Source organism: Bos indicus x Bos taurus, chromosome 7, assembly GCF_003369695.1.
Source record: "Bos indicus x Bos taurus breed Angus x Brahman F1 hybrid chromosome 7, Bos_hybrid_MaternalHap_v2.0, whole genome shotgun sequence".
NCBI classification, from domain to species: domain Eukaryota; kingdom Metazoa; phylum Chordata; class Mammalia; order Artiodactyla; family Bovidae; genus Bos; species Bos indicus x Bos taurus.
This window is the reverse complement of record NC_040082.1, coordinates 65892959-65911676: the sequence shown is the minus strand read 5'-3', so window position 1 is coordinate 65911676 and position 18718 is coordinate 65892959. Positions and strand designations below refer to the sequence as shown.

The 18718-nt window shown below is 47.9% G+C and overlaps 1 protein-coding gene across 2 annotated transcripts in view; it reads right to left on the bottom strand.

Moving 5' to 3' along the window:
* FSTL4 (follistatin like 4) overlaps nucleotides 1-18718 on the bottom strand; it is a 443838-nt gene that overhangs the window by 61072 nt on the left and 364048 nt on the right. For both annotated transcript variants that reach the window (XM_027546506.1, XM_027546505.1), the window contains exon 7: nucleotides 1447-1613. In XM_027546506.1, the coding sequence (XP_027402307.1) occupies nucleotides 1447-1613 (167 nt within the window). The remainder of the gene's footprint in view (nucleotides 1-1446; nucleotides 1614-18718) is intronic.

Below are 18718 nucleotides of genomic sequence, written 5' to 3'. Positions count from 1 at the left end.
GCCCTGCCCAGGGCTGGACTCCAGAGTGACCCCCTCTTCCCATCTGCTTCCCCGACCGTCTTCAGTGTGCATCCAAAGGGACCCAGAGAGTGGCAGAGTCCCAGCTTTATGATTTCTGTTACCCTCTCTTTCCACAAAGCAGTCTCAGAGCTGGATGAGATCTTTAAGGTCATGGGGTTTAGCTGCCTTCTTATGGCTGGCAGCACTGTTTACCATGACCCTGAGCTTGTATGCCTCTAGGGACAGGGAGCTCACTATCTGATATGATGGGTCACTCCAGTGCGGGGCAAGGCTGATGGCTGGAGTGGTGCTCCATCCAAGCAGTTCCGATTGGTCTCTTTTTGGGGTGCACACTGGCCCTTTGTGCTAGTCCAACTCATGGGGTCACACGGTCCAGGCCAGTTCTCTCTGCTGGCACCTTAACCCCCACCTTACAGCTGCTAGTGTGAACTGACCACTGACTCCACAGGTCTTCCTTCTTGGGGCCAAGAGGCCCATTCTGGGTTGGCCTGTCCTGAGCCAAGGAGACCAGGGCTGCTTGTCTTCTGCCTGAAACTTGAATTCCTGTCACTGTAGCTCAAGACCTATAGACCATCCTGGCAGCACCCTGCATGGGTGACATTACTCCATTGTCTCACATGAACTCCTGGGAAACCACAGCCCCCTCGCCGCCCACCCTCCTTGTGCCAAACCTGGGCCAGTGCAGACTCTTCAATCCTTCTATTCCTCAAGGCCCACAGAAGGGAGGCACCACTAACATTGCTTTTCTAATAGATTAATTCACTGAGGATACGTTTAAGAAACTGTCCAGTCATAGAGGCAGAGTGGGGTGATGCTGGGACCCCAGTGCACACTGCCTGGGGTCCTCAGAGCCCAGGAGGCCCCCCATTGCTCACGTTGGGCTGTGAGGACACAGGAACTCTCTTTTTCCTCTCAACTCATCACATCCATACTCCTTGCCCAGCAAACAAGACCCCTGGGCAGGTCCCTCTGGTCTGATCTTGTTTTCTTTTATCTTGCCCCCTGCCCCTGCCTTCCAGTCAACCATCCCAGAGGCCACCTCTGCCCTCCACAGGGGGTGCCCTCTCCCCAGTGTTTAGCTGTCTGTGCCCTTCCCAGCTTCAGGATCTAGAGACTCTCCCAGGAGAGAGCATCTTCCCCCACAAGCCAGATGCTCTCCCCTTCCCGGGAACCTCCTGCCCCATCCACAGACTTGCCCCCAGTATTCACCTTATTCTGGGCCTGGCTGGAAGTTTGCAGACATCATCCATCCATCCTATTCTCTGCACAAGGTGGGACTGATAACTCCAGACACCAGACAGCAGGCTGGATGGCACCAACAGGGGATATGAAAAGAAAGCCCTCTGGCCCTGCAGCTCCCACAAGGCATCTCACACAGCTGGCCACCCCAGGCGGTGGAGCTGAGCTCAGAGCCTGGTGACTTACGTTGATGTCTTCCAAATCCAGGAAGTTTAGGGCCAGCCCGTTGCGCTTCCAGACGATGGGCGGCCGTAGGTCTCCGCGGATGGCGCAGGTCAGCACTGTGCTCAGTCCCACGGTCACTGTAGCCACACTGACCCGCTCCTCGGGGGCGAGGCTGAGCTGCACCACCTCTGCAGGGAAAGGAGATGTTGTCAGCTGCAGGCCCACGGGGGTGAAGTCTCTACTCGAAAGGATGTGGCCAAGGGGATCTACTGCAGGTCAGGGGCCTGGGGAACTTCAGGGATCAGGAGCATTATCTACAGTGGGCTGGCTAAATGGAGAGATGGACACAACTCCTGGGAGAGGGGCCATGATTTATGTCAAACGCTCCAAGGGCTCTGTGAGTCACATCAGGTTAGGAACCATAGCCAGCGCAGTGGAAGTGTCAGGGCTGTGGATCTGTAAGTGGAGCCAGGGAGGTGGGCTGCTGGGGCCATGGGGCTGCCCCGCTGAAAGCGGGGAGCCAGATGCACCGGCCCCGCCCTGTGCTCACCAGGCCCCATGGAGTCCAGCCCTTGCCAAGTGCAGTCAAGGTCCGCTGGCTGGACCGACAGGTTTCTTGCCCACCTGGGGGCAAATTAAAGGTTGCACTGTCTGCAGTCTGGGGAGAGAACTGGCTGACCTTTGAAGGTTTGCTGCTGCCTAAGGAGCCTGTGAACTTGGATTTGGGTTTCTGTTCAGCGACCGTGCACTGCAGCCTTTAATTTTTTTGAAGTGTACTTTGGGCTGCACAAATGACTAATCCTTGCCACTTCACACTTGATAACTGGCATTAAGACTGATCACTTGTCAGGCAAATGGGGAGGGTCTAAATTATCTCCCTTTTAGAATCACAGACCTTTCAGAATTCTCAGGGTTAATAAAAAAAATCAAACTCAGGCTACTCAAATGCCAAAATGGGATGAGGTTTGGAGTGGGGAGTCGCTAGCTTCGCTGACTGCATGGCCTCCCTACTGCCCTTCCCTCATATCTTCTTGGGCAGCTTGGGGAGGCAGCGTGGGCGGAGGGAGGCGGGCTGGCTCTGGGGACCTGGGTTGATTCTAGGATGCTGGCAAAGGGTGCTAGGACCTGGGGGGGCCCTGACAGGTGTGGAGCAAGGCCCAGAGTTGGGACCTGAGCTCTGCGACTTCGTGGGACACATTTGAGCTGTGACCAGGCAGCACACCTAGGCTCACACTCTCTTGCTAGTATGTGTGTGTCTGGGGGAGGGGGGCGGTGGAGAAGGGGAGCAAAATCCATCAGAGGTGCCACACATCGAAGAGCAGGTGCAGTGAGAACTGGTGCAGTAGAGACCAGTTCAGCCCTGGGCAGCAAAGCCCTTCCCCCAACTACAAACATTCATGGTCCAGCCCTGGGCCCACAAAGATGAACAAGATATACACTAGGTGCTTAATCAGTGCTTGTTGGATGGCTGAATGAAAAATGAAGGAAATAGAAATACAGAGGGAAAAAAAGGCAACAGGCCAGTGGAGAGGGGACAATCACACACAGGAAAAATGGGACTCCTGGTGAAGGAGCCACATGAGGAAAGATAAGCACCGAGTGATTGATGCAAACGGCATAATATTTTATAAACACTAAAGTGATGCATTTCAAGCTCCCTCTTAAATCATGTTCAACTTGCTGCCCTCCCACCTCTGAGTCATGAGGCTTATTGCTCAGGGCAGAGAAGGCATTAACCCCCCTGTAGCAAGACCCAGGTTTCAGAGATTCAGAGGGGCAGAGACGCGGAGAGGGATTTACTAATATTGTTTAGCTCCCACTGTGCCCAAGTACAGAGGAGACTGTTCTCCCTCCTGGGATGAGCCTCAAGGCCCTATGGAAGTGGGAAGGGGCGTGGAAAGCCCCCTTGCCCCAGGGGAATAGGGAGGGACACAGTGGGAAGGGCAGAGAACTTGCCTGCTTGTATGCAGGTGAGGGGAACCAAGGAGGCTCCAAGAGGAGGCTGAAACCTCCCTCACCCGGCTGGCGCCCCTCTGCACCTAGAGTGACCACACGGACACGGCAGAGAGCCAGGGTCTGCATTCATCTGCCAGAGCCCCCTTGATCCTGAGTGGCGTGGAGGGGCCCAGTGGTTCATGGTGCGCTCTGTGCCTCTGTACTTGAGGACGGCACTGTACCTGAGCCTGACTGTGCCAGCGGGGGCTTGGCAGGCCGAACTGTTGGGAAGTATGGGACTCTGGACTCCACTGGGCTGAGAGTGCCCAGACCAGGAGCACAGTGGCGCTGATCCCTGCTGAGGGTGCCTGTGGGCAGGGCGACCAGGGGCCCTTGCAGTGGGACCAGAGGTGGCAGAGGACAGCCAGCCGTATGCCTCCCTCTACGCTCAGAAACACAAAGTTGTGTTTTAAACAGTTGTAGAAAAATGTCTGGAGGAGCCTGTAGCACAGGGCTGAAAATAAACAAACAAGCAAACAAACCCAAGTGGGAAGCCTGTGCGGCTCGCCATCCGCCGCTGGGATGGCTGCTTCCCACTTTTTTCCTGAGCTTGCCCCCAAGCATTCGTATGTCTGAAGATGTGCGATTTCACAGGAAAGACTCAGGCAAAATTAGAATGTGTGAATACTGACAAAACCATCATAATTCTGCTCCTGTCAGCTACACAAATATTAACCAAACAGCAAATATTTGGATCATTTAAAGTTTAATTAAATGAATGTTTTATTAGATTTAGTTCATGTCAATATTCCCTAGGTCCTTTAAAAATTCTAGAGAGATTTATGGCCAACGAATTGCTCCTCACTGCTGGTGTTTTACTGTTCAACACATGTTCCCCGGCAGGCCCCACTTCCCTGCTAAGTGACCTCCCAGGGTGATTTCCCAGTGAGGGAAAAATGAGGCAACCTCCCAGGTCGGGGCTCGAGTGAACCGGGCAGATGTGGGGCTGTGGCTTCGGACACCTGGCCCCCCCGGTGCTGCTGGAGATCCCCAGGCAGCCTTGGGCAGGTCCCTTCCCATCCCCGGTCCCCAGCTGAGTCATGAAGGGTTGGTCTAGGAGGGCTCTGGAGGCCTGGCCAACTTTTAGGCTCTGGACTCTGCATGTACGGTTCTGAGTAGACGTCCCTGTTCATCCTCCTTTGTCCTGCCAGCGCCTGGTTGCTGCTGCCCCAGCACCATCTGCCTCTGTTCCCTGCCCACTTGCCGTGATGGTACAAATGATGCCTCAAGGGGCAGCATGAACACATGCCAAGCCCCCAGGGGTTCCCTCCTGATGCTCCCTGAGCCCTCCTTTCCTCTCCCTACAGGTCCTCGAGAACCTCCTGTGTGGTCACCGCCTCCCCCAACCCCGTTTGTCCCTGTTGCCCCTGAGTGTCCTGGTCACCACTTGGAGGGCAAGGTATATCAGGGCTCTGCTCAGAAGCTACCAGCAGCTCCCCATCACCCCCAGATTCATCACGAATTGAGAACAGTCCCTGACCTTGCCCCATAGTTTCCCAGTTGACTCAATCGTACCTGCTGGCTCCCATCCCACTGTGGTTTGGGGCCTAAGCTTGTGCCTACTTGGCACCTTCTACTTGTCTATTCTGAGACCCTCAGCCCCAGTCTCTAGGATGACCTCATGGGATGTTTCTGGGACCCTATAGTCTTCACATAAAGGGAAACTTAGACAGACATTGGGTGAAGAACATTGAAAGTTGTCCTGGTGAACCTGTCATGACTTTTTCAGGCTTAAGTAACAGAAATTCTCTGAAATGCTCAACACACTTAGGAAAAGAAAAAAGAAAGGGGTTGATCTTCATGCCCGTAATTGGGAAAGCTCAGGGGTGGAGGAGACTGCAAGCATCCAGGGCCCTTGACACTCTCTGCATGGCTGCAAGGAGTCCAGGGGTGGCCTCATGGTCACATTGTTCCTGTATGTGGGATCCTGGACAAAGGGCCCAAATCTTTCCTAAGGGCCCTGCAAAAAGCACGGACTGAACTCCGATTACCCAGACTCATCTCCTATGTTCTTTCACGAAGCAATCTCCCGGGCCAGGTGATGAAGTGCTCTGCAGTCACAGGACTGACTGACCCACAGCCCTGGGCCATGTGACCACTTCTGGACCAGGTGCTGGGTGCTTAGAGGTGGGGTCAAATGTCATGCTAAACAGGGTGTATTGGGCAGATCAATACCCTGTGGCCACTGAAGACACACCGAGAGGTCCTCTTTGGTTCCCTCCATCCCTTCACAGCCCCATCCGGAAGCCTAGGCATGGTAAAAGACGATAATGGGAAGAGGGGTGGAGCTGTGTTGTGCAGACAATGAGAGTCATCAGAAGGAAATGTGATCTCAGTTATTGCACCTACCCCCAACCTGCCGGGTGGCACTAGTGGTAAAGAAACCATCTGCCAATGTTGAAGATGTAAGAGAGGCGGATTTGATCTTTGGGTCAGGAAGATCGCCTGGAGGAGGGCATGGCAACCCACTCCAGTATTCTTGCCTAGAGAATCCCATGGACCGAGGAGCCTGGCTGGCTATAGTCCATAGGGTAGCAAAGAGTCAGACGACTTAGCATGCATGCACGCATGTGCAACTGCATGCCTGCTCACTACAGAGCGATAGCAGAGGGCTTTGTGGTGGTGGTGTGGACCAGCTGAGGGGACCCCACAATCCTCTTAAGTTTCCCATTGTGATGGGGACCGGAGGAGGGCCAAGAAGCCTGGGATTTGTGGAGATGGCCCTCATATGTGTTCAGTGAACACACTGACTGAACTGTGGGCTGAAGCTCACCACTGCCCAGGCACGCCTGTAGATGAGGGGACTCAGATGTGTCTGGACCTGGACTCTGCTGCAGTGGGGTCAAGAGTCATCAGAGAGGGAGGTAGAGAAGCCACACTGCAGCCCTCCAGGGAGCAGCCTGTGGAAGGGCCAGCAAGGGTTCCTTCCAACTCTTGACTATGACTTTGCTGCTCCCATGGTGCTGACCATCTGTGGTTCCAGGGCCACTCTGTGGGAAGTGTCCATAGGTTTCTGGGGCACCGAGCAACAAGACCTGCCTTGTGCCCAGAGCATGTTGGGGACAGTGACAGAGGGCTGGGCTGGGGGCTCCGGTCAGGTTCGGGGTGAGAAGATATCTGTAGAAAGGGTCTCTAGAAAGAGAGGGCTGGACTGGGGAGCTTGTCCAGCACTGCTGGCAGAGCTGCCCACAGAGAGATGATGTCCTTGCTGTAAGAGCCACACTGGAAGGCTGCCAGGTGGTAGGCAATTGGAGGAGGGCAAGGGAGATCAGGGTTCCTCACAGCTTGGGACATCTGTCTCCCTATAGGCCAAGCCTTTGGACATTAGTCAGCTTCCCCTTATTCCTCGTGGGAGGAGGAGGCTCAGGTAGCATTGCCATGACTACCAAAGTCAGCGTGGGTTGCTCAGCGTAAGAGAAACCTTCCTCCTTCACTTGAGGCAGAAGATAGATGGGGCCCAGGCTGAGCAGCTGTCCCCTGTGGACAGAGCTGAGTCCTGCTCGGATAAAAGATTGAGACATCACAGGTTTCTCATTCTTGAAGTCAATGAGCTCTCCCAAACTACACTTGCACAGAAAGGTTCCTCAGAGGTCAGAGAAGGGAGGGATCTCCAGACCATAATATGTTCCGTCAATTTCCCAGAAACCCTTGCCCTGGAATCCATTCTGGCTAAGAGATGTGTATGCACATGGTTGGCGGTGCTGAATCAGACCAAATGTGGACTCAGAGCCAGGCAAAGCAAGATGATTGGCCAGGGGAAACCAGAAGCCCTGCCCAGTATAAGTGATTTAAACTACCCCAAAGGCATGATTGGAGAAGGCAACAGCAACCCACTCCAGTACTCTTGCCTGGAAAATCCCATGGATGGAGGAGCCTGGTAGGCTGCAGTCCATGGAGTTGCGAAGAGTCGGACACGACTGAGCGACTTCACTTTCACTTTTCCCTTTCATGCATTGGAGAAGGAAATGGCAGCCCACTCCAGTGTTCTTGCCTGGAGAATCCCAGGGACAGGGGAGCCTGGTGGGCTGCCATCTATGGGGTCGTACAGAGTTGGACACAACTGAAGTGACTTAGCAGCAGCAGCAAAGGCATGATTCTTTCTCTGAGCCCACCCATGTATATCTATCCACACTTATTTTTTTCCTGCTAATAAATGCTTTACTTGTTTCACTTCTTTCCACCTCTTAATAATTCCTTTCTCCAAAGCAGAACTTGTCACTGGCCACTGGCCCCAGTGGTCTAGTGACTAGGATTTGACACTCTCACTGTCTCAGCCTGGCTTCAATCTCTGGTCCGGGAGCTGAGATTCTGCTTCGAGCTGACGCAGGCTGAGACACCAGAGACCACACTCAGCACGCTGCATGGTGGTGGGGGTCCCCCCTGGGCTGTCTGACCCTCTGGTAACTAGCACAGTGCCTGGCACACGGCAGGTAGGCTTCAGGTGCAGTCCTGGGAGACACGTCCCTGGCTCTCAAGGCCCTTCAAGCCAGAGTGGCAATGCCCTTGGTTTTCCAGACACAGCCCTCACTTCCCTCCCCATATACATGCCCTCGGTGCTCCTTGGAGCTTGGAGAGATGGGGCGGTGCGGGGGATTAATGGGCCCACCACGAGCAGCGAACAAGCACCCTTCCTGGAAGCAGAAGGCCATAAAATTTGAGTCACGGGAGAACTGGGTTTTAGTTCCTATTACAGCTTTCCCTTAATCTCAGGCACTATTTCTCACACTGACTTGAACTCGATGAGACACTCATAAACCCATCAGCACCCTCTCAAGCAGGCTTCTGTTGCTTCACGGCAATAGAAATTAAATTTCTCAAATTCCTGTCAAGTTGGTGTTAGTTTTCTTATGCTAGAAATGCACTAATGGAACACATTCCTACCCGGACATTTGCCATTTTTCAAATGATGCTCTTGGTGGAAAGACTCTGTCCAAAGCTCAGTCTACTGGCTCCCACATCCCTGTGTGGACTGAGCTTGGCTCAGGGCAAACCTGGGCTCGGGGGCTGGCTGGGAACCAGGGAGGCCTGGAGAGAGACCCCAGACCAGGTGCTCAGAGACCTACCAGAGGTGGCCTCTTTTGACACTGTTCTTTTCCAACAAGCAATGTGCTTCTCCCATGCCCTGGGGGAGCCCCCTCCCCACCAGTGGCCTGGGAGTTGCCAAAGCAGGTGCAGCCCGTGTGACAGTCTCTACTAATCTGGTCTTATTCCTGACCAGGGCCACGCTATGAGATGGTGAGTGGGATAGAAACCAGGGTAGAGTGTGTGTTGCCTAAGGCCATCTGACCAAGTAGGGGACAGCCAATGTCTAACTGCCTGGACCTGATGGCCTCCCCTGGCATTTACAGGGCAGGGCTGCTGTGGGGAGGTGATGGGGGTGCTTTGTGACTCCCCTGGCCCCCTCCACCAGAGCCTGCCTTTCTGGGCTCCCTTCAAACGTCTACTGAAACTCTATGGGTGGGAGGCTGGGAACACGTGGTCTTTCATCTCAACCCGCATATTTTGAGCACTGGGGCATGTCCAGCCTGGGCAGGAGGCCTAGACCAGCTAGACTCGCACTCCTTCAAAATTTCCCATTTCTTTCTGCATAATAAGATTCCATTTTTGTGTCACTGTTGGATTCCCTCTGGCATGCTTCATTTGGGGGAGGGTAATAAATTTACTAGTTAATTACCTGCAGATCTGGGGGGTAATTTACTTTCTCAATTGACTTATGTTGTTTGGGGTTTCTTCAAGCATTTCTGCAGTTTAGTTATTAAGTTCTGCTCTCTGATATAAACAGATACCTTTATAAGCTGCATGAAGACAGACCATATCTCTTTTATTTCTTTTGTATCCCAGCACCTAGCACAGTTCTAGCACATAAAAGGGCCTAATAAGTAATGTTAAACAAGTAAACAGTTAGGGTAGTATTCATTCAACAGTTATATATTGAGCACTTCCTATGTACTAGGATACAGTGGGAATATGCCAGAAAGCAGATCATGCCCAGAGCCTGCTAACCTGGGACTCCTGGCTAAGCAGGGAGAGAAGTGTCACCTGGAGGAAGAGCATGCCCCTGAGCCTGTCCACAGACCCCAGTGCAGAGCCCTGGTTCCTGCAGAGTCTGATCAACCTCTTTTGGTGGAGCTCCCCATGTGCCCAGCGGTGGGTCCTGCAGGGGTGGATGTGGAAGGCTAACTCATGTCTTGCTCCCAAGGAGTCCAGGTCTGGCATAGCCTTCTCTTTGTTTGCAAGGCAGGGGGTGCCCATGCAGGAGCCAGGTCACCTGGGTATTCTCCGAACTCTAGGGTTGTTTTGCCTCTTCTGGCCAATGAACCCTTTTGTATTTGGGAAAACTAAAGCACAAGGTGACTGCTGTGGGCAGGTGAGGAGAGATAAGAGTTGCGCTCAGCATCCAAAGGCTGTGATGCCACTGTCTCAGGGTGCTCTGGGTGCCATGAGTGTGTCAGGCAGCAGAGGCATCAGTGGAAGAACAGGGTCAGTGCCGAGGTGAAAAACCCAGAGCTTCCTGGTCAGCAGGCTATGTGGTCCCTCCCTGGTTGGTCTCTGTGCCTGGGGAAGCCTCAGTCAGGCCAGCTAGTCTATGTATTTCCCACTTCCTGCCGAGTCTGCTCCCAAAGGGATGGGAGCACCTCTGCTCAAGATATTTGCAGAAGCAAAGTATTTTAACCCAGAGTTGTTTTTGGTGACTGTAGGGAAAAGACTGTATTATCTTATCCAATTATATACTAGCTACTCAGAATTTGCAAAAATTCATACAGATGTCAAAGACTGGATCTAGAATCTCCTGGACAAGCTATTGGTGGAGATGAGCAGGCAACTTTTATCTGACTAGCATGAGGGTGCCATGCTATGTGTTCCCAGATGCTAATTCATTTCCCAGTTCCTGCGCACTCATTACGACTATTCCCCAGCCCCTCTTGGAGCCAGGATATAGATATATGACAGGTTCTGACCAAAAGAATTTGAACATGTCTGGCTACACAAGCACTCATTGTGATGGTTAATTTTATGGATCAACCTGACTGGGCCATGGGGTACACAGAGAGTTGGTCAAACATTATTCTGGTATATCTATGAGACTGTTTCTGGATGAGATGAACATTTGAATCAGTAGACTGAGTAAACCAGATTGCCTTCCCTAATGTCCATGGGCCTCATCCAGCCAACTGAAGACCTGAATAAGCCAAAAAGTCTGAGTAAGAGAAAGAGATCTTTTCCCGACTGTCTTCAAGAGGGGACACGGGTCTTTTCTCCCCTTCAGTGAGTGCATGCTCAGTTGCTTCAGTCATGTCCAACTCTTTGCAACCCCATGGACTGTAGCCTGCCAGGCGCCTCTGTTCATGGGATTTTGAGGCAAGAATACTGGAGTGGTTACCATTTCCTCTTCCAGGGGATCTTCCCAACCCAAGGATCGAACCTGCATCTCCTGCATTGCAGACAGATTCTTTACCACTGAGCCAGCAGGGAAGCCCTTATTATCTCTTCCTGAGTCTTGAGGTTGCTAGCTTTCAGACTGAAACTTACACCATTGGCTCTCCTGGGTCTTGTGCTTACTGACTGCAGATCTTGGGACTTCCCAGCCTCTAAAATCATGTGAGCCAATTCCTTATAATAGATCTCTCTTTCTCCCCATCCACCCATTCATCCATCTATCCGTCCATCCATCTATCCATCCTGTTGGTTCTGGTACTCTGGAGAACCCTGTCTTCTGCAGTTACCATCCACGCTCGCTTGTTCCTTCTATGGAGACTGCATGGCCAGGTGTTTTGTGAGAACAAATAACATAGCCTCCTAGTTGCTGCTGGAGGAGAACTGCATAACCCTATCAGACCCGATAAAGGTGAGAAGTCAGTCTTTACTGTATTACGTCACTGAGATTTTAGGGTTTCTATAGCATCTGGTGTTGATTATCTAATATACCATCCCCTATCCCAAGAGAAAGAAATGTAAGTTAATTTACTTCCATGGAAGAAATTGTAATGAGATACGGAAGGGACCTTTGGGAGGGCAAGGCATTTGGGTCAGGAAGCCTCTGCTAATCCTCTGACAAGAGGAGATCTAACTTCTGTTTCAATCCCCAGGACATCTGTCCAGGGATCTCATTCTCTCATCTCATAGCTATTTCCACGGCTTTCAATATTAGAGTCCAAACTTTGTGCCCAAGGGAGGTGACATCTAAAGGCAGAATGGGAGAGAACATGTAAATCAATTGCACAATATAATATGCTCTGTGGGTGGAAGGAACAAGATGCTGAGAGAGAGAAAGGCAGGGGAACCCTATCAAGACGCAGGTGCAGACATTCAGGATCAAGATGGTGGAGTAGTAGGACATGAAGCTCATCTTCTCCCACAGACAGCAAAAATATGTCTACATGAGGAACGATTCTCACAGAATATCTACTGTAAGCTGGCAGAAGACCTTAGACTGCTGAAAGGGCAAGAAAATCTTCATGTGACCAGGTAGGAGAAAAGAAAAAAAGAAATGAATTGGGATGAGACCTGTGCCCCTGGGAGGCAGCTGTGAAAGAGGAAATGTTCCTACACCCTGGGAAGCCCCCTCATGGGAGGGGAGATCAGCTGGGACAGAAGGGGAGCTTCAGAGCCTCAGAGGAAAATGCAGCAGCCAGTTTGTGGCAGCCGGAGCAGAGGGAGAAATACACAGATGGTCAGTATTGCTGTCTTGCATTCCCCAGCCTGAGATGTGCAACCATGGGAGTAGACAGTTTTCTTGGAGGCTGGAACTAGAGCTTTGGAGATGAAGCAGAGCAAGGACTGGGATTGGCTGTGTGGAAACAGTTTAGGGAGGCTGGAATCCGGTGTGACTACAACTGAGGGTATATGAAGAGGAAACCGAGGCTGCCTTAGTGGCCAGTTGCCATTGTTTCGGGGATGCAGTAGGAGAGGGGAAGGACCTGGACTGTAGCCTTTTCCCTTTGCACATGCTCAGAGATGGCAGGACACTGCCTGCACAGTCCCCAGGGGTGGCCGTGAGCCGCTGCTGCTGCCTGCCAACCATGAGTGGTTGTGAGCTTCTGCCTCTGTCCTTGCAGACTCCAGGAGTGCAGGAGATACCTCTGCTCCCATCATGTACTCTGGGGGCATGCCTGAGCTGCTGCTGCCCCTGAGAACCCCAGTCTAGGAACCAGCTGCTGCATTTGCACATCCCCTGTCAAGCGGATAATGACCAGCACACATTGAGGAAAGAAGCTACAGGCATCAATACTAAAAACAGGCCTCACACCACACATATTAAACCCATACAAGCTACACATATAAATAGCCCTCTAAGACCAAGTAGATAACTATTTCTCCTAAACTCACAGAGTAAGAGAAATACAAGTAAAATGAAGACACAGAAGAACTCTCAGTTAAAAGACCAAGAGCATTCCCCTAAAGAACAATGAAACAGATCTCATCAGTCTAACACACACCAATTTCAGAAAGGAGATAATGAAAATATTAAAGGAATTAAGAAAGGCTATCAAAAGAACTGCAGAGTATTGTAAAAAGGAACTGGAAATTATAAAGAACCAAGAAAAATTAGAAAATTCATTGGCTGAAACAAAAGCTGAGCTAAAGGCAATGAAGAGCAAAATGAATAATGCAGAAAAACAAATAAATGACCTGGAAGACAAAATAACAGAAACCACCTAATCAGGACAGCAGACAGAAAGCCAAACAAACAAAAAAAGAAAGCAAAACAAGAGGCCTATGAGATAATATAGAGCATGACAATCTATGCATGGTAGGGATCCCAAAAGGGGAAGAAAGAGGAAAGGGGATTGAAAATGTTTTTGAAGAAATTATGGCTGAAAAGTTTCCAAACCTAAAGAAGGAAACAGATATGCAGGTATAGGAAGCACAGAGGGTCCCAAACAAGATAAACCCAAACAGACCCACATGGAGACATATTATAGAAAAAATGGCAAAAGTTAAAGAGAGGATTCTAAAGGCAGCAGGAGAAAAACAAAGAGTTAATTACAAGGGAACCCTCAGAATGATGTCAGCTGATTTCCCTATGGAAATGTTGCAGGTCAGAAGGGAGTGGGCAAGATATATTCAAAGTCCTGAAAGGGAAAAATCTGCAACCTAGGATACTTTACCCATTTAGAAGAGAAGGAGAGATAAAGAATTTCTCAGACAAGCAAAAACAAAGAACACAGCAACACAAAATCTATCTAAAAGAAAATATTGAAAGGTCTTCTCTAAATAGAAAAGACGTAAGAATCTATAGATAGGAGAAAATCACAATTATAAAGAAAATCATTTAAATAAACCAGTACACATATTAAAAAAATTTCTGTGAAAGTGAAGATAACCACAATGAACAGCAAAAGGATGAATATAAAGATGTAAAAGAAGACATCAAAATCATAATATGTAGGGGAGGAGTGTGTGTGTGTGTGTGTGTGAATTGCTCGGTCATATCTGACTCTTTGTGACCCCATGGACTGTATCCCAGCAGGCTCCTCTGTCCATTCTTGTCCAGGCAAGAATACTGGAATGGGTTGCCATTTCCTTCTCCAGGGGATCTTCCTGCCCCAGGGATGGAACCCTCATCTCCTGCAGCTCCTGCACTGGTAGGCAGATTGGGTACCACCGCACCACCTGGGAAGCCTGTGCACCTATGCAGGAGCACCCAGATACATAAAACAAGTGTTAACAGACATGAAGAGACAAACTTGTGAGAGTACAATAGCAGACTAACACTCCACTCACATCAATACACAGATCTTCTAGACAGAAAATCAATAAAGCAACAGAGACCCTAAATGATGTTAATACAATACAACAGTTAGACATAATTGATATTTTCAGGACATTACATTAAAAAAAAACAACCCAGAATACAAATTCCTTTCAAGTGCACACAGAACATTCTCTAAGATTGCCCATATGCTAGGACACAAAACAAACCTCAACAAATTTAAGAGTATTATCTCAAGCATCTTTCTTAACTACAATGACATGAAACTAGAAAATCACCCATAGAAAAAGAAAGAAAAAGCAATTACATGGAGATTAAACAACATGCTACTGAAAAACCAGTGTGTCAAAGAGGAAACCAAAGAAGAAATTAAACAATACCTGAAGCAAATGACAATGAAAACACAACCATACACAATCTATGGGATTCAGCAAAAGCAGTTTTTAGAGGGAAGTTTAATGATGATACAGGGCTTCTTTAAGAAACAAGAAAAATCTGAAATAAACAACCTAACCCCCATCTAAACGAATTAGAAAAAGAAGAACAAAGAAAACCTAAAGCCAGCAGAAGGAAGGAGATAATAAAGATCAGATAGGAAATAAAGTAGGGATTAAAATGAATAAAAACCAAGAGCTTTTAAAGCCAGTCTTATGGACTCTGTGGGAGAGGGAGAGGGTGGGGAGATTTGGGAGAATGGCATTGAAACATGTATAATATCATGTATGAAACGAGTCGCCAGTCCAGGTTCGATGCACGATACTGGATGCTTGGGGCTGGTGCACTGGGACGACCCAGAGGGAGGATAGGGGGAGGGAGGAGGGAGGAGGGTTCAGGATGGGGAGCACGGGTATACCTGTGGTGGATTCATTTCGATGTTGGGCAAAACTAATACAATATTGTAAAGTTTAAAAATAAAATAAAATTTAAAAAAAATAAAGTAAATCTTAAGATGCTAAAAAAAAAAAAAAAAAAAGGATAAATAAGATGGACAAATCTCTGGCCAGGTTCACCAAGAAGAAAAGAAAGGGATCCAAATAAACAAAATAAGAAATGAAAAAGGAGGCATAACAACTGATACCACAGAAATACAAAAAATAATTAGGGAATATTATGAAGAGTTCTATGCCAGCAAATTTGACAACCTAGAAGAAATGGACAAGGTTCTAGAAACATACAGCCCACCAAAACTGAATAAGAAGAAACGTAATTTGAACAGACCAATCACTAGAAGTGAAATAGAACCTGCAATTAAAAAGCTCCCTATAGATAAAAGTCCAGGCCCTGATAGCTTCACTGGCAAATTCTACCAAACATACAAAGAACTTACACTGATCCTTTTCAAGCTATTACAAAAAACTGAAGGGAAGGAATACTCCCAAAAACATTCTTTGAAGCCACTATCACCCTGATACCAAAACCAGCTGAAGACACCACCAAAAAAGACACCACCAGGACTTCCCTGGTAGCTCAGCTGGTAAAGAATCTGTCTGCAAGGCAGGAGACCCCAGTTCAACTCCTGGGCAGGGAAGATCTGCTAGAGAAAGGATAGGCTACTCACTCCAGTATTTTGGGGCCTCAGCTGGTAAAGGATCTGCCTGCAGTGTGGGAGACCTGGGTTTGATCCCTGGGCTGGGAAGATCCCCTGGAGAAGGGAATGGCTACCCAGTCCAGTATTCTGGCCTGGAGAATTCCATGGACTGTATAGTCCATGGGTTGCAAAGAGTTGGACATGACTGAGTGACTCTCACTTTCATTTCTCTTAATAAAATATTAGGAAAACAAATTCAACAAGACAAAAAAAGATCATACACCATGATCAAATGGGATTCATCCCAGGTTCACAAGGATGGTTCAACATACACAAATCAATCAATGTGATACACCACATAAACAAAAGTAAAAACCACATGATCATCTCAACAGATGCAGAAAAAACATTTGACAAAATTCAACATTCAGTTAATGATAAAAATTCTTACAAGATGGCTACAGAGGGAACATATCTCAATATAATAAAACTATTTATGGTAAACCCACAGCCAATATAATACCCAATGGTGAGAAGCTGAAGATGTTTCCGCTAAAATTCAGAACAAGACAAGGATGCCCACTCTCACCTCTTCTATTCAACACAGTATGGGAAGACAGGAAAAAGAAGTAAAATGTATCCAAGTTGAAAGGGAAAAGGTAAAATTCTTATTTTATACAGATAGATGTATAGATAGATAGATGTATAGAAAATCCTAAAGACTCCACACAGAAAGGACTAGATCTGATAAAAGATTCAGCAAGATATAAGGATACAAGAAACATATGGAAGTCAGTTGCTTTTCTTTACACCAACAATTAAACATCAGAAAGAGAATTGTAAAAAACAATACCTTCTAAAATTGTAACCCCCAAAATAAAATACTTAGGAATAAATCTGACTAAGGAGGTAAAAGACTATGCTGAGAATTATAAAATATTAATGCAGGAAATTGAAGATGATTCAAAGAAGTGGAGAGACAACCCATGCTCTTGGATTGGAAGAATATTATTAAAAAGGCCATAGCACCCAAAGCGACCCACAGATTTAATGCTACCCCTACCAAATTACCCATGACATTTTTCACAGAACTAGAACAAATAATCCTAAAATTCATTTGGAATCATAAAAGACCCAGAGTTGCCAAAGCAATCCTGAAGAAAAAGAACAAAGCAGGAGGCCTAGTCCTCCTAGACTTTAGACAATACTACAAATCTACAGTAATCAAAATCATGTGTTATTGGCACAAAAACAAACTTATGGATCAATGGAACAGAATAGAGAGAAACCCAGAAATAAACTCATAATTTATGGTATGAGTTTATACTCAAAGGTATGAATTAACCTTTGACAAAGGAGGCAAGAATATACAACAGGAAAAAGTCTCTTCAGCAAGTGGGGCTGGGAAAGTTGGACAACTGAATGTAAATCAATGAAGCTAGAACACACCCTCTCATTATACACAAAAATAAACTCAAAATGGCTTAAAGACTTAAACATTAGATTTGACACCATAGAACTCCTAGAAGAGAACATAGGCAGAATGTTCTGACATAAATTATACCAATGTGTTCTTAGGTCAGTCTCCCGAGGCAAGAGAAATAAAAGTAAAATAAACAAATGCTGCTGCTGCTAAGTCGCTTCAGTCGTGTCCGACTCTGCGTGACCCCATAGACGGCGGCCCACCAGGCTCCCCCGTCCCTGGGATTCTCCAGGCAAGAACACTGGAGTGGGTTGCCATTTCTTTCTCCAATGCATGAAAGTCAAAAGTGAAAGTGAAGTCGCTCAGTCGTGTCTGACTCTTCGCGACCCCATGGTCTGCAGTCTACCAGGCTCCTCCGTCCATGGGATTTTCCAGGCAAGAGTACTGGAGTGGGGTGCCATTGCCTTGGGACCTCATCAAACTTAAAAGCTTTTGAACAGCAAAGGGGACCATGAACAAAATAAAAAGACAATGCACAGAATGGAAGAAAATATTTGCAAATGATGTGTGACAAGGGTTTAATTTCCAAAATATACAAACAGCTCATATAACTCAACAACAACAATCAAATAACCCAATCGAAAAATGGACAGAAGACCTTAGCTGACATTTCTCCAGGGAAGACATGCAGATGGCCAATAGGCACATGATAGATGCTCAGCTTCACTATTAGAGAAATGCAAATTAAAACTAAAGTGAGGTATCACCACCTCACGAATGCCCATCACAAAGTCTACAAATAACAGATGCTGGAGAGAGGGTGGAGAAAAAGGGAACCCTTCCACACTGTGGGAATGTAAGTTGGTGCAGTCACTGTGGAAAACAGTATGGTAGTTCCTCAGAAAATGAAAAATAGAATTACCATATTATCCAGAAACCCCACTCTGGGCATATTCCCAGACAAAACTATAATTCAAAAAGACACATGCACTGTTATGTTCACAACAGCACTTATTCACAACAGACAAGACATGGAGACAACCTGTATAGTGACCAATGAATGGATAACGAAGATGTGGTACATATATACGATGGAATACTACTCAGCTATAAAAAAAACAAAATAATGCCATTTGCAACAACATGGATGAAACCAGAGATGATCATATTAAGTGAAGACAGTCAGAAAAACAAAGACAAATATCATATGACATCACATATGTAAAATGGAATCACTTTGTTGTACAGCAGAAATTAATACAACATGACAAATCAATTATACTTCAATTTAAAAAAGGGTATGTGGTGTTCTGTGCTTAGTCAGTCACATCCAAATCTTGCAACCCCATGGACTGTAGCCCACCAGGCTCCTTTCTCCATGGGGATTCTTCAGGCAAGAATACTGGAGTGGGTTGCCATGTGCTCCTCCAGGGGATCTTCCCAACCCAGGGATTGAACCCAGGTTTCCCACCTTGCAGGCAGATTATTTACCATCTGAGCCACCAGGGAAGCCCAAGAATACTGGAGTTGATAGCCTATCCCTTCTCCAGGGGAACTTCCCAATCCAGGAATCAAACCCAGGTCTCCTGCACTGCACGTGGATTCTTTACCAGCTGAGCTACCTGGGAAGCCC